General features: G+C 41.0%; 2 protein-coding genes across 2 annotated transcripts in view; both read left to right on the top strand.

Annotated features, from left to right (window-relative positions):
* LOC149274855 (MAX gene-associated protein-like) overlaps nt 1-14,481 on the top strand; it is a 51,919-nt gene extending 37,438 nt beyond the window's left edge. The window contains exons 26-28 of the mRNA XM_089505181.1: nt 11,942-12,011; nt 13,719-13,838; nt 14,462-14,481. Of these exons, the coding sequence (XP_089361307.1) occupies nt 11,942-12,011; nt 13,719-13,838; nt 14,462-14,481 (210 nt within the window). The remainder of the gene's footprint in view (nt 1-11,941; nt 12,012-13,718; nt 13,839-14,461) is intronic.
* A 239-nt stretch (nt 14,482-14,720) lies between these two features.
* The window catches only part of LOC149274854 (mitogen-activated protein kinase-binding protein 1-like), a 61,498-nt gene continuing 61,343 nt past the window's right edge, over nt 14,721-14,875 (top strand). Inside the window, exon 1 of the mRNA XM_089505179.1 lies at nt 14,721-14,840. Within this exon, the coding sequence (XP_089361305.1) occupies nt 14,721-14,840 (120 nt within the window). The remainder of the gene's footprint in view (nt 14,841-14,875) is intronic.

Genomic DNA, 14,875 nt, shown 5'->3' with positions numbered 1-14,875 from the left:
AAAGGATTTAATTTTGAAAAGATCATCCTTTTATTTTTTGTTTTGTAGCGCATAATAATCTTATGTATATAGTGAAGTGTAAGTTCTAAAACTGTAAGAAAGTTACTTAAATCATATTAACTATTATGGTGGTAATAAAAAGGGATACAGCTGTATTGGTCCAATAGAAAATTTAGTTGAAGTTGATAACTTTTATTGGACCAACATAGAAGAAGAAGTCTCTTCTTCAGATAAACTATAAGAAGAGACCTCTGAGGTCCTACAATGTTATGCTCTTCTTTTTCTGTGTTGGCCCAATAAAAGGTGTCGGGTTCTTATGACATTGACCATATGTTCAGGTTTGTAATATATGGGCTGCCCAGGTCTGAACCCCCTTCAAGAGAAAAGGTTTGCTAGTCATTTTCTCAATAACTGGTTGTCATTGATAATCCCGCAGCTTGTTGGGTAAGTGAAAACAGCAGGTATTCGGTGTCTTGTTACATGGAGGTCTCCATTTCCCAGTCGGTGATCTTGGGTTTTAAGATGTTTAATACTGTAGTGGGCCAGCGGTGACAGTATGACAAGAGACATGATGTCAAACTGGAGTGACTAGGCTTAATATATACAATGGAAATACAACGGATTAGGTCTGCGCCTTCCTCTCCGTGATTTTGCCGGAGGCCGCTCTGAACACCAATGACAGGACCCTTTGTTTTTAAACAGACTGCTTGTTACATCAAATATGCGTGTGTGTTAGAATGTTTTTTCAGACCATAGCTAGAAGCAAGAGAGTAAATCCGTGTGGAATTTGGATACGATTTATTATTGTGCACTGGTTTGTACAATAAGTGTCATTATAAACGTTACTGACGTGTCTAGTCAACGAAGTTAGCTGAAAAAAGGCAACTAGTTTGTTTTCTAAAGTAAACTCGCCCAATCGGTCGTGATGTGAATGCTGCCTTGCAGATCTGCTGCAGAAAGCTTATCAAGCTGTTCACAGAAGCGACTGTGTTTGAGTTCGATGCGACAGAAACCTGGGAATTGTCAAAAGACAAGCTGATGTGTTTTTACTAATTTAAGTGCTGTCTGTCTCTTTAAATCTTACAACTTATTCGCTGTAGAACAAACGTGCGCAACTCCAGCCTTTCTGCGTGTGCATGCTATCAGGTTGGTTATTGTAGAAGTACTAAAGGGAGAGTGCTGGTCCCAGCTCTTGCTCTTTACTATTCATTACAAAGGTCTAACCTCTGTGAGCTGCTGCAGGAAGCGCTTTGCATGCCGTATATATCATGCATGATTTATTCAATGCCTCCTTTCCCTTTGAATTATGCATTATATGGGGCCAGCTCCGCCATCGGTGGAGAAACTTGGCAGTGTTGGCATTTCCTAATGAATGGTGAAGTGAAATGTTACAACTCTACCGTTAGTGAACAAACCTAATTCTCAGCGGTCCTGAGAAGCCAAGTGATTTTATCTGGCTAACACAACAGCCACACAATAGCTGTGTCTAAGAAAAACTAGGGTAGAAACAAAGAAGCTCTCTAAAGTGGACACTTGCTGCGTGCCAACAATGCATCATTTTTAACCCCTTCAATCCCCTATAGACGTAGCGGGATGTCCAAAAAACACCTATTAAGAAACCCCTTTGGACGTCCCGGTACGTCCAGCCTTTCTTGCAGCGTCAGGGACACTGCACATCCCTGCCGCTGCACGGGAGACCAGGCTGTCGTTTTGACAGCCTTGACTCCCCACTGACAGCAGAAGCCGGCTGTAACAGCTTCCTGTTCGCGCGATCAGGCATTCCCTTCCGGGTTGCGTCACTGCTGACGTAACCCGGAAGGTCATCGGAGGACAGGATATCCCCTGCGGGGGATATCCTGTCCTCCGATGAGGCACAGAGACGCTGCGATTTCTATGCAGGTCTGTGAGGACCTGCATAGAGATCACAGTGTGATTGGTGCAGGGGGATCGCGGGGAGGGGAGTGAGAAACCATCTCTCTCACTCCCCCTCCCGTCCTGTAACAGAAAAGCAGAAAACAAAAGTCTATTCATTTAAAAAATAATAGTAAAAAAATAATTAAAATAATAATATAAATAATAAAAAAAAAAAATAATGTGAGCTGTGATGTCATTGCGATATCACTGGCATGTTCAGGAGGTCCCTAAGAGGACCTCTAACCATTTAAAAAACTTTACATCCCATTGCCCTAGCATAACATCTAGCCAGTATAACCCTCCTGCCCCGTTCACAACCCCCAAACCCGTTAAGCCATAGGCATAAAGATTATACAAAAAATGTACACCTTATAGTATGCTCCCTGGTGCTGGGAAAGTATGGAAAATCTATATAATTTAGGTATTTCTGAAATCAGGACACCTGAATTTATAAACTTGGAAGGGGATTTTCCATCACTTTACCTAATTTTGTGAGGATTCAGAGGGAAAATGTAAAAAAATTCTGTTTTTTTTTTTTCTAATTTTCTCTAGTTTTTACTAAATTTCTCATTCTAGATTTTCAGCTAATCATCCAACTATGGTATCAAAAGAAAGCTCTATCTCTCCTTGAAAAAACAATATATAGTTTACATGGGTACACTATTCACAGGAAAGGAGAACCATCGCTGAACCGACAGCGCAAAAATGGCAAAATTGCTCTGGGCTTTGAGGTACCAAAAACCCCTGGGATTGAAGGGGTTGGGTTTAAGGACAACCCATAGTCATTAAGGGATAAACAGATTGATAATGTAGTGGATTTGGCACTGCTGTCATTGATTAGCAACAGTACCCTGGACTATGCATAGTTCAATGTTTTAATGGCGGAATTGTTCTATTATTTGACTGTGAAAGTGTGTACCCCACAGACATACCTGTCTCCAAACTGGTGGCAGTGGGCATTCCCAGCACCTGTATAAATTTTTAGAACAATGAAAACAAATGGAAGCTATGCATAATTTGACCCCTAACTCAAAAACACAGCTTCTGCATGTACTTCGGTAACGGTACAGCGTGCCGCTGATCAGGAATAGAGGAAGAACTGCGGGTGCCAAGGCCATGGCCACTGAACTCACAAAGCGTATTTTCCACGCATGTGACTGGATGTGACCCCAGTGTATCAATATAATATGTCTTACATTGCAAATTTTGAAGGTTTCATTTGAAACACAAGTTTCTCATAAGTACAAGGTTGGCAAAATCTAAAACCTAGATAAACAAACAGAAAAGACAAGGGGGCGGAAAAACAATTTAATTATTCACCTTTTTTTCCATTGTAGTAAAACTGCGAACACCTAACAATCATTCATATTTCCTGCGGGAACATTTAAGTCTAACATGCAGGCATCTGAAACCAAAAGGTCTCATAGGACCATCTTAAAAGTGCCTGCTTTGTTCTAATGCAACTGTGCATTTTGGGAAATACAGAGCTTGTTCCCTTCCAAAGCACTCAGTGTTTTGTTTGTGTAACAAACAGATACAGCAGCTATAAAATTTATTTTTACCTAGGCTACATGCTTCAAGCAAAGGGTATGTTAAAGAATCTGCTACCAAAGGCCCTTCCAGGCAGGGCCGGCCCAAGGCAAAATGCCGCTGGGGCGAATTTTAAAATGCCGTGCCCCCCCCCCATTATCTACCCTTCCTCTCCCTCCGTCCCTTCCTCCCCACCTTATCTACCCTTCCTCTCCCTCCGTCCCTGCCCCCCATTATCTACCCTCCCCCCCCTTGTACTTGCCTTGCTTTCAGCAGTCCTGCGGCGAGTCTCCCTGTTCGGCACTCAGCATTACCAGCCGGCACCGAGTGGCCCCACCTGCTTCCAGGTATCTTGTGTGTTCTCCATGAGGACAAAGTGTTGTGTTCTGTAGGGCTGGATTGCCTTTGGAACTAGAAAAGCAGGTAACTAGTGCTCCATGGTATCCATTTATCACTTCTACCAAGAGAGCTAGTGGGATTCAAACCACAGGTAAAGTATCCTCTCCAAACCATGGATCCAGAGTAGTTTTTCCAGTCTGGTTCTAAAGCTTCTCAGATATAGTTCAGTTTTTTTTAATTTCTCTATGGGGTCCATAGGAAGGTTATGGGAGTCTGTTTACACTCCATTGTTGTAATATTTGCATTAAGCTCTGGTTAGGTTCTCAGCCAACATTTAGTCTTAGTCCGGTCATGTGCTACCCCACTGTGTACATTGTTATAACACGATTTAAAGGTGAACTTTCCCAATTTGGTTGTGTGTGAGCACTGGCTTCGCATCATAAAACCCATTATCATTTTCCAAACAAAGCCACCATTCTTCTCCTGCACTTTGCAACCTGCTTATCTTCATTATTGTGGTTTTATCATGAAAACATGCACAGAGTCATGTGGTGGTTTTTATGTCAACCTCTAATAACACTTAATTCTTTAATGAAAGTTGGTAATTACAAACTGTACATTTCCCACCCCTTTTAAACAAGGGACTGTTTGTGATTTAAACACTTTGTCACCAACATATGGACAATGCTGTCAAATGAGCTTATATTTACAAATGGCATAACCAACATCCATTTAAAGGGAAAAAGGCCAATACTTATTTTTTGTGCATGAATTGCATATCTTTAAAAAAAAAAAAAAAAGTTGAGTGTTTAGGATTTTTTAAAATTATTTGGCTACTAGAGGTGAGTAGATAATTTTATTGTAAGATCTTTTATGAAAGAAGATGAGGTTCAGGATCTAATTAAAATGCAATTACCTACTTACCTTGGGCGCTGTCCTAGGCCTGACCTAGAGCAGCACTGATAACCATGCCCTCCGTAGCCATCGTCCTCTCTCTTGAGCATAGGACTGCGCACTGCATATCACCCATGCATAGGTTCATTCAACTTAGAATTTTGACATCTGGTCATTCTACCCCATGTCCTATTGGGGGCATCTTTAAAGCCAGCCAATTTAATACTCCCATCAAACCATATATTTTGGAAAACTAGACAACCCAGAGTATTTCAAATGCTAGTATTTTAACACTTTCATGCACTAATTCTACCACTAGCCTTTGCCAAAGTTTGTGGAAGTAAAGTTCTTTCATACACATTGTACTTCAGGTATGGATTACATACATTTGCAGAAACATCCCCTGAGTGATAAAATGTGATCATTGATAATTTGACAACTGAAACTCATGCCAGGAGAAAGGCAGTGCTTTGAGGACCACATTTCTTTCAAATATGGTGGCAGATGAACCAAGCAAGCGATCGTTAATTGCTCCATAAATGCTCTTTCCAGCAGGTGGGTGCGGCCATATTTGAAAGACATGCGGTCCTTAGAGTGGTCGCATATGGCCCTTATTTTTTTCTTGTGTTGCTAAATGCCTTGCTATTGCTGCAACACCATTTGTTTTTCTAACTCCATGATGTGCCAGGCACTTTAACTGTATGATTTTCCATGGTGTGTCTGGCAAATAAATTGTTGTCAAGGTGTTAAATTAGTCTACAGATTTAAATAAGCAACGTATATGTTTTTTTAGAAACCTACCTAATATTAATATATGAAAGCAAGCATATTGACTTCCTGTTCTATGGTATCTGTTTAATTTGTTTGCAGGTGGTTCTGTATATTATTTTGTTTTAAAACATTGGAACAAATAATTAAATATTGTAGGGTTTTTTCTTGTGTTGATCCAGAAAATATCCACTCTTGTGTTTAATTATCTCTAATACCGCACAGAGTGTGGAGAAAGCTATTTGCAGACTCTACTTTATTCTATTGGATTTCCATGTAAACTCTCCCATGTGAATGCTCTCTTGAGATGCAAGCAGCAGAATAGATAGAACTTTTAGGTGTAATAATCCAGAGCTGTTTTACATGCAACTGCTGTGGTTTTCCAAAGTACGACATCTTCCACTGAGGCCTATTAGTATTTATAACTTTATGGTAACTAACCACTAACCACCAAAATGCTACTTACCTATCATATATACGACTACTACTTTCCTGAGATATAAACATGCAAACAATGCCCCTTATTCCTAAATTTACCCATCACCAATCAGAAGTACATAACACATTTGAGGCATTATAGTATGTGAATGAGATGTTAAATTATAACATTATTTTACACTGGAGGATGGAATTATGAGTGTACACTTATGCACTGCTGCTTCATTAATCTCATTCTCTGAAAACAAATTTAGCAGACTATGGATTTCTATGAATTGCAGTGTTAAGGAAATTTGCATATTTTGGCCATTCGTACAAATCCCCAAAAACAAGGTGGGACCCCCAACGAAACAAACCAAAACAAAGCAAGGAGCAGCTAATTTTTACCATATTTAAATTTCATTGGTTCTTTCACCATCACTCACCCATTCTCTCACATGCTCATTTACTCTCTCTCGTGCTGTCCCAGAAAGTCTTGCTTACTTCTCTGCCAACTGCTTGTGTGTCTCTGTCTCTCTGCTGCCCAGCTTTGCTCTTGATCTTGCATCTTTTTGTTCTTCTTTCTTCTCTATTCTGTCTTCTTCCAGACAGGGACATGGCCTCCTGGTGAACTTCCACAAAATGGTGGAGTTTCTGGGCACATCCTCTTTGGATGTGTTTGGAGGAACAGGGGAGAGGATGTGCCCGGAAGCTCCAAAGTTTTGCCCAAAGTAGCCTCACGGTGAACTTCTACAAAATGGCAGAGCTTCTGGGCTCACCCTCTCCCCAGTTCCTCCAGTCGGAGAAGAGGATGTGCCTGCAACGTCAAATGGGCGGGAAGCGAAATTCGTTGTCTGAAAAAATGGACCAAAAATGAAACAAAACATTTGTCCGAATCATTTTTGGTCCATTTGCACAAATCTAAAATTAAATTGCGTCTTTCTGTAAAATAGTTTGTACATCAGCATACCTATACTTTGCATATTTTGTTTTATAATTTGTGGGTTTTTTAATAGTTTTAAAAATATTTATTTAAAGTTATTTGGAAAAGATGAGATCTGTGTATCTGTATGCACATTTATAATCTGTGTTACAGAATTATCTAATCATGTCCTGAGATTCTCTCCTTGCAGCCTTAAGATAAACACTGCTGGCTTCTCCCCTGTCAGCAGGAGACAGCATTGCTCACTGCCGATTGCATTTAAGCAGGCTCAGACTGGCCATTCAGCAAACCTTTCAAATGCCCAGTGGGACCTCCCTAGCCCGGACCAGAGCCATAGCTAGCTCCTTTTGCACCCAAGGCAAGAATGGAAAATTCTGCCCCCCAGCTATTTTTTTTATAGAGGCTATTTTATTTACACTGCCTTTATACACACCTGCCCATAAACACACATACACACATTCACTACCCTTACACACAACTGCCCATAAACACACATACACACATTCACTACCCTTACACACAACTGCCCATAAAAACACATATACACATGCACTGCCCTTACACACGACTGCCCACACACACTGCCTTTACACACCCCTGCCTTTACACACACAAATGTACATACACACACACAAGCTTACAAACACACACATATATACACATACACTGCCCTTACACACCTTTCTCCCCATCTCTTTTGCCCAGTGCCCGTGCCACACACTCACCTGATCTCCAGTCCATCGCTGAACCTTTATTGTCAGTAACTTTATTGCTGCCAGCTAGATTCTCAAGGCTGCTCACTAAAAAAGTGTAAGGGCATAGCATGTGGCCATGTGTATCACATACCTTATAATAAAGTTGCCAGGACAAAACCGTAAAAACACCTCTGAAAACCTGCTGGGATCTCTGACTATGCTGTATACCGATAATCTCACGATGCAGAATCTGAATAAAACGTAACTCTTTGGTTACGTTAAAAAAAACAAAAACAAATGAAAAGCAACCTAAAAAGGCCTCACACTTACATAGGCATCTGAAACATTCATGACTAAGGTTTTATGGGGGTGTACTAAAGCTTCAGCGGGCTATCAGCTATAAAATGTCCAGGCTTAGTCACAATGAGTATGTACGCACCAACTGTTTTTTTTATATTTCGCTCATTTATTATGAAATAATTTGAATGTGAGTTTCTGGCAGTGGTATAGCATTCACTATGAGTGAAAAGATATACAGAAGTGTCAAGCATATGGTCAGCTGTCAAAAAAACATTTCCCTTTGAACACCTAGTCCATCTAGTCCTAACATTTGTTGAAGGCTTATGTGGGCTTTTAGCCTGATTTATTTTATTCATAGAAACATAGAATTTAATTTGGTTTGTTTCAGGGGTTGGAAAATTTGATCTGGATCTAGGAGCCAGACAAAAAAGATGGGAGCCAGTTTTGAGCCTTGCCATACACTAACATTTACATACTCTAACACCATAACGTAACAGACACATCTTATGCTCAGAAACACATTGTACCAACATTGTACATTCATGTGCACACATGCTAACACCATACACTAATACACACACTCTAACACAATATTACTGTATTGACATACAAATGCCATACTGTAATGTAAACAACATCATACACACTAGACTGTAAGCTCTTTGAGCAGGGCCCTCCTCACCTGTTGTTTCATAAATTGTTGTTACATAATACTTGTTACGTCCTGTCCACCCATTGTACAGCGCTACGGAATTTGATGGCGCTATGTAAAACAATAAATAATAATAATACACACTAGCACCACACTCTTATACACACTAGCACCACATTCTTACACACATGCATGCGCTATCAAACCATATACTATTTCTTCTGCCACCGGCACCCTATGTTTTTTTGCAGGGATGTGGTTAGGTGAGTGCTGATAGGCTCCACGCGGGGTCACGTAATGCACTTGCCTCACCGCTACACCACGCAAGGCAGAAATCATGATGGCAACCCTGCAAAACTCTGGGCACCAGGAAGTGGTTTCTATTGGCCATGGCCACCCGCCAGGTTTGTCAAGCCCTGGTTTATTAATATAGCGCTAACTCAAAGTGCAACGTTGTACAAATGAAAAACACAACAGGGCAATGGCATGGTTTAGGTATATAACGATGCCTCGATGGTTTTACACACATTCACAGACTCTAATCGTGTGATGGTTTCACTTTCTGTGTCACATCTGCCCAAATGCAACTAAAGGGGAAAAACCCAGTTTAAATGTACATGTACTGAAAACATAGAATTTGACAGCAGATAAGAACCATTCAGCACATCTAGCTTGCCCATGATCCTGATGTAATGAGTTAGACCTTGGTCCTGTATTAGATTCAGGAGCCTATGCCATGTATATTTAAATCACTTTGCAGTATTAGCCTCTATCACTCCTGACAAGAGGCTGTTCCATTTGTATAGTGTTTTATACAGTGTACTGCCTTGCTTCATACGGCGCTCTATTGTTGTACTGACTGAGATGTAAAAAGCTTTTAGTTCAGTGAAAGATGGATTGTACCCATAATGTGACAGGTCACAGCCAACACAAGTGGTGTGACCCGTGTCTGTCTATTGTCTCTCTTGTTCCCTTTTTGCTAAAGGAAGTTTATATGTATTCAGCTGGATAAGTAGAGTGCAAGCAAGCATTGTTGTTTCAGGACTCCCCCCTGTGACTTACAACTCTGTGCTTTGATTTCTAAAAACCAAAGAAAAAGGGAAATTGTGACGACAATAAAATAAAAAAATATATATTTTCCATTTAACGCAGGACACGGAAGCCCACATGGGAGTTAGCGGAAATCAAGACTCGTTGCTGAAGTATCTGGATTGTAACAAAGTTGCACCAGTATTTGTGTATTTCTCACAAAGTTATCAGAAAAGTCACAATGGTTACATTAAATGTATATACATAAAATGTTGTGTATTCCATCTGAAGGCTGCTCACACAATGTATAAAAATGTTTTTGAGGTCTACAATGTATTACCTTAAAGGGACACTCCAGCTATCTTATACCATTTAACATGCAAATGTTTGTGGGGTTCCCTTGCAAATGCATGGAAGGATTCTGCAGAATCACCCCACACAAATTTGTCCTTTCCCCCACTCCCCAGCTTTTTGCTCTCCAGGAGACCTCTGTGCGCATACACGGAAAACACTCCCATTGACTGTTTGGAGCAGCCAATCAGATACACTCAATACACAGGACATTTCCCCTAACAGCTGGGACACAAGACACTGCAAATGTTGGACTGTTGACACTGTTGACACCTATGACAGTTTCAGAAGAGAGAGGAAATTTGGTAAAGACGATACATTTATTGGATTGGAAGCTTTTAAGACTATCTAGGTCTTTTCTTCAGGCTAATTCTTGTGGTGAAAGTGAACCCTACAGCTCTTCAGACGTCATACTGAACTTTTGCGGACCAGAACATTTGCCACTCAAATCATAATACGGTGTGCTCCTGATTCCGAGAGTGCAGCTACTGGTTTAATCTGGAGTAATGTGGATGTGTTGGTCCATCTCACCCCTTGTGGTTCAGATCCCCATTGTCATGGGGAACAAACTACAGAGGGTTTGAGTCTGATCTATATGCAGAGTCTGTAAAGTTTCAAACTTAGTTTAGTGAATACCTTTTGTTGTCATTTATCAGGCTTATTTCTCTAATTGTTCTGTTATATAGTGTATCTGGGGTTTGGTAGGTAGACTTAGCAGACAATACATTTTTCCCTACAGTGTATGCCATAACCTGAAACCGTAAAAGGAAGAAAATCTTCAAAAGACCACCAGTGATACCACATAAAATAGGCAAGAAATGCTAAAAATGGCCAAGAATGATCTGGCAATGCGACCAGCCAAAGCAGCCAGAGCTTAATCTGGAATGACTCTAAAGGAAGCAGGATGGCAAACAAACTTGAAGGACTATAGATGGATGCTGAGACCACTTAGATTGTTTCTCCACAAATGAACTAAACAGCCTTCATCTAATCCGGTCGTACATTTGAGTAATATACTAGATGCAATTGGAAGAAATGTGTTACCGTCCGAGCTACATAAATAACCCAGAGATTGACTACATGGGTACTGCGTTACCAATTCCGAAATAAGGACTCTAAAAGTCTTATGAAGAACAGCCCTCAGACATCTTAAAGGAACAGTCATAGGTTTTTAGTTGCCATGATTGTTCCGCTTGCCCGCCTTTTCTCTTTCCTTGCGGCGTTTCTATGTGAAATACTACGTGGGCAGCCTGGGGCCCTGTCCCTTTCACCTTGATGGCCTGTTGCATACCTGAGAACTTTATCAGCTGACCCTGAGACTCTTTAAACATTAACCCTATAATGGCCCATCATGCAGATTCTATGTAGAATGGCAAAATACAAAAATATCCATTCCCGTCTGGGTCAGAGCAGGTTTGGGAAGCTTTATTTGGAAACAAGTCTGTAGAAGCACAGTTGGCTTCTCCTTCCAACCACACATGGAGCTCCAAAGTGTAATAAAGAAGTAGGGTCTGAACAAGAAGGGGGATCAGCAGGTGCCAGGCAAAGAAAGAGCTTTATTTCAGGACCAAAGAGGAATGTCTTCTCCTACGGTGCAAAATGGGCAGCTGCTGGGCACCCAACTATCCATCTTGCCCCTTGACTAACCTGCCCTGATGCATAATTTTAGTCTCTACAAAAACAAGTTTGCAAAGTCCTTGAAATCCCCTCAGGGTTACAGAATACATGAAGTCCCGGAGTCTATACGGATTATTTAATAGGAACAATTCTGGTATATTTCTGCAAATTTTAGCTATTCCATTGGTTGCTATAGTGATAACACCACCACAATGTTTTTTTTATTATTTAAATAAATTAGCTCTTCTTAATATAATGGAGTGGTGGGTAATTCCTTCTTTATTTATTTTCTTAGCTTGTGTACCTAAAAGGGGTCGAGTTTGTGCACACTGTGTACACACCGCCCCGTGAATCGCTGACTGAATCGTGAAGCCCGCAGTTTGTTCAGCAGGAGGTGAAGGACCGTATAAATATAAGTTTGTGCGCCGCGGGCTTCCGTAGTTCTCCAGCTCTCTCTTTTTCTCTCTCTCTCTCTCCCCTCCCTAACTGCAGACTGCAGGAGAGACTGAGAATAGACATCAATCTGAGCCCGGGCAGCGGCGGGACAGCCGGGGAGTAGGAGGTATGCGCGTCTTTGCGGACACATGGGGCTTTACGTGTATAGCGACCAGGGGCATATATATTCAATGGGGTCACACCGCGATGCACTTGTGTTAGGGGTGAGCCGGGTGACAGCCTGCAGATTTAAATACCCGGGGCTCCGCGTTTTATTGCTAGGGAAATAATAGCAATGGTGTGTCAGGCGCTTTGGGTGCAGATCTACATATTTGTGTATTGTGGCCTATATACGTGTGTCAGGGGTAGGAACATAAAACCTCTGTCTGTCTGTATTATGCACACACGGGGCTGGACAGATTTTAGCCAAAATGTCAGCAGTCAGCTTGATTGTTTTTATGATCCAGGTAGAGAGGCTTCTAAAATTCCTTTTTAACTATTTAAAGATCGTATGATCTTTTATTCCACATGGAGAATGAATATATAATCTGCTTATAATGTGAGACCGAGGCACCAGCAGTGATATTTAGCGTTCCCGGCTCGCCCTGTACAATGTGTTTTATATTTATACAAGTATTTCGTATAGATTGGTCATTGATTGCGTCGGTCTCTGATGGTAGTTAGGTGCAGATTGTAAACTGGTTAGATCAGAAACCTTTTGTTTCTGTAATGCGCTACTTTTCGTCCAGTTTACTCATTGTACAGCACTGTGGTATAGGATGGTGCTATATAATGCAATAAATAATATAATGAATGCAGGATGTTAGATTGTTATTTTGTGCATATACTTTAACATTCTTCTTTTCCAATTGTATTGGAATATTTGCCTATACATGATGAATGTGTTAGTAATGGGGTGAAATAGGTGGTGTTTGTCTAGTTTGTTCAGAAAGTTGTGTGCGCACACTGGGTACGCATCGGTTAGGGCAAAAACTTTGGTTAGAAATTAACGCATACTTTTTATTTACTATGAGAAGGCTTTAATAATTTAGAAACAGAAAATTTTAAGAAGCCTTGTCAGTTTTCATGGCGACAGCCTATCAGTTCCTGGTTTTGTGTCATGTGACAATTAAATGTTCCCAGCCAAAAATCTGAAGGCGGCGAAAGTTTCCTTTGAAGATTTATTTCTGGGAAGGCTTTGGGTATCCGATGCTACTTCGCATGATGTTCCTAATACGGCGTTTTAGATACTCTGTGGAATGTAACACTTTGTATGCGGAGCAACACATTTTAACGTTCACGATTTTCCCTTTTCTGTACAATATTTGAGACGTGGCTGCGTGGTTCCCAAGTGGGGGGGGAAATGAACCATGTATGAATTTGACTATTTTGGATGTAAATGACACCATTATGTTGAGAATCTGAGGTGTACGTAACGGGTCGCTCCTCGAGCCGCTGTGGCTTCTACCTGCCATGCCGCAGCTGGAAGTCTGAGAGAAACTTGTTATAAATGTCCTGTGAGGGAGACATATCGCGTTAACCGGGACACACAAAAGTACAAATACTAGCGGAGACGAAGCGGTATGTATAGTGTGTGTGGCGTTAGCGTGACGGTGTGTACACAGGCGTTTAGAGCGGTGTGCCGGGTCATCGACAATGCATAACGAGGACGGTTAAGTGTGCTGTGTTTCTTTGTGTTTGGTAGGTTTCACTGCTGAGCTTATTACACGTTTTATACAAATATATATTATATATATCTCGATCTATTAGTCGGTTGCGGTGTGTGTTTGTAAATAGGATAGCACAGACGGTCTTTTAGCCCTCCTTATTTTAGGTGACAAACCAACGGCTGTGCGGTTGTCACTGACGGCCCGGCTCACGTTTCAGGGACGGTATCTGATCTTGCTGCGCGAAGCCTTTTATACACAGAGGATCCGTTACACTACTGCTTTAGGTACTTGATAACTAGTTTCCGCCTCTTTAATGTTTGTTGTTTTTTTTTTCACGCTTAATTGTTTTGTATATTTTCTCAACCATAAATATTATTAAAATAAAAAAAAATATTCGGAATGTTGCAGGGTTTAAAATATTAGGTTTCTAAATTATCTTCATTATCTTCAAGTAAAGGCCCATTTTTTTTTTTATGAACTCCAATTCTTTCTGGGCAAATCTTCTATTTTTTTACATTTTTGTATGCCGTAGAACTGTTTGCACTTTAATGATTTAAATATGCTAAAAACACATGCTTTTAATTTATTAACGGATGAAGTAGAATGATGAAGCAAAAGTGTCTTGCCAGAAAATAAATAAATAACTATATATTTTATGTTTTTTGTTTTTTTTGTTTGTTTTTTCTCTCTAACATTGCACCATCGCTCTGGTGTGTAGACGTTACTGCGGTGTTTACATGGCTTGTCGGTTCACACGCGTTGAAGGTAACTATACATGTGTTGCATTTTTTAAATATTGGAGAGCTGTGCCGTCCCAGCAGTCCACGGGGGAAGCCCAGACACTGCACGGCAATAAATCCCCAGCGCTGAGTGCAGATCTAACAGAGTCCCTCTGCTTGTGTTTCAGGTCGCCTGTGTGAAATCTGACAGCGAGACCCTTCGCCCACCCCACTCCTCTGCTAGCGCTGGAAACAAAAGCCTTGCAGCATGGGGAATGACACTGGCATCCACGCGTGCTGACGGGCACCTGAAGCCATGTACCACCTAGCAAGACAGCGGGTCTGATTTTTGTATTGGTACACTTGGACAAAAGGCTTTTTTTAATTTTTTATTATTAATTACATTTAAACATAAAAAAGGATTTTATCGCCAAACCCTTTTGAGCTATGGAGGCAGTGGAACCTGGAACGACCATAACCAGCCGGCTGAAAAACCTCCTCCGGTCACCTTCGATTAAACTGAGGAGACAGAAGCTGGGAGCAAAGAAGGAAGACATAGGGAGCAAGGTATGTTTTAGTACGCGTGTGTGAGACACGGTGTA

The sequence above is a fragment of the Sceloporus occidentalis genome, unplaced genomic scaffold (genome assembly GCF_023333645.1).
Source record: "Sceloporus occidentalis isolate IW3139 unplaced genomic scaffold, rSceOcc1.0.p SCAF_316, whole genome shotgun sequence".
Lineage (NCBI taxonomy): Eukaryota > Metazoa > Chordata > Lepidosauria > Squamata > Phrynosomatidae > Sceloporus > Sceloporus occidentalis.
This window is presented reverse-complemented; position numbering and strand designations above follow the sequence as displayed.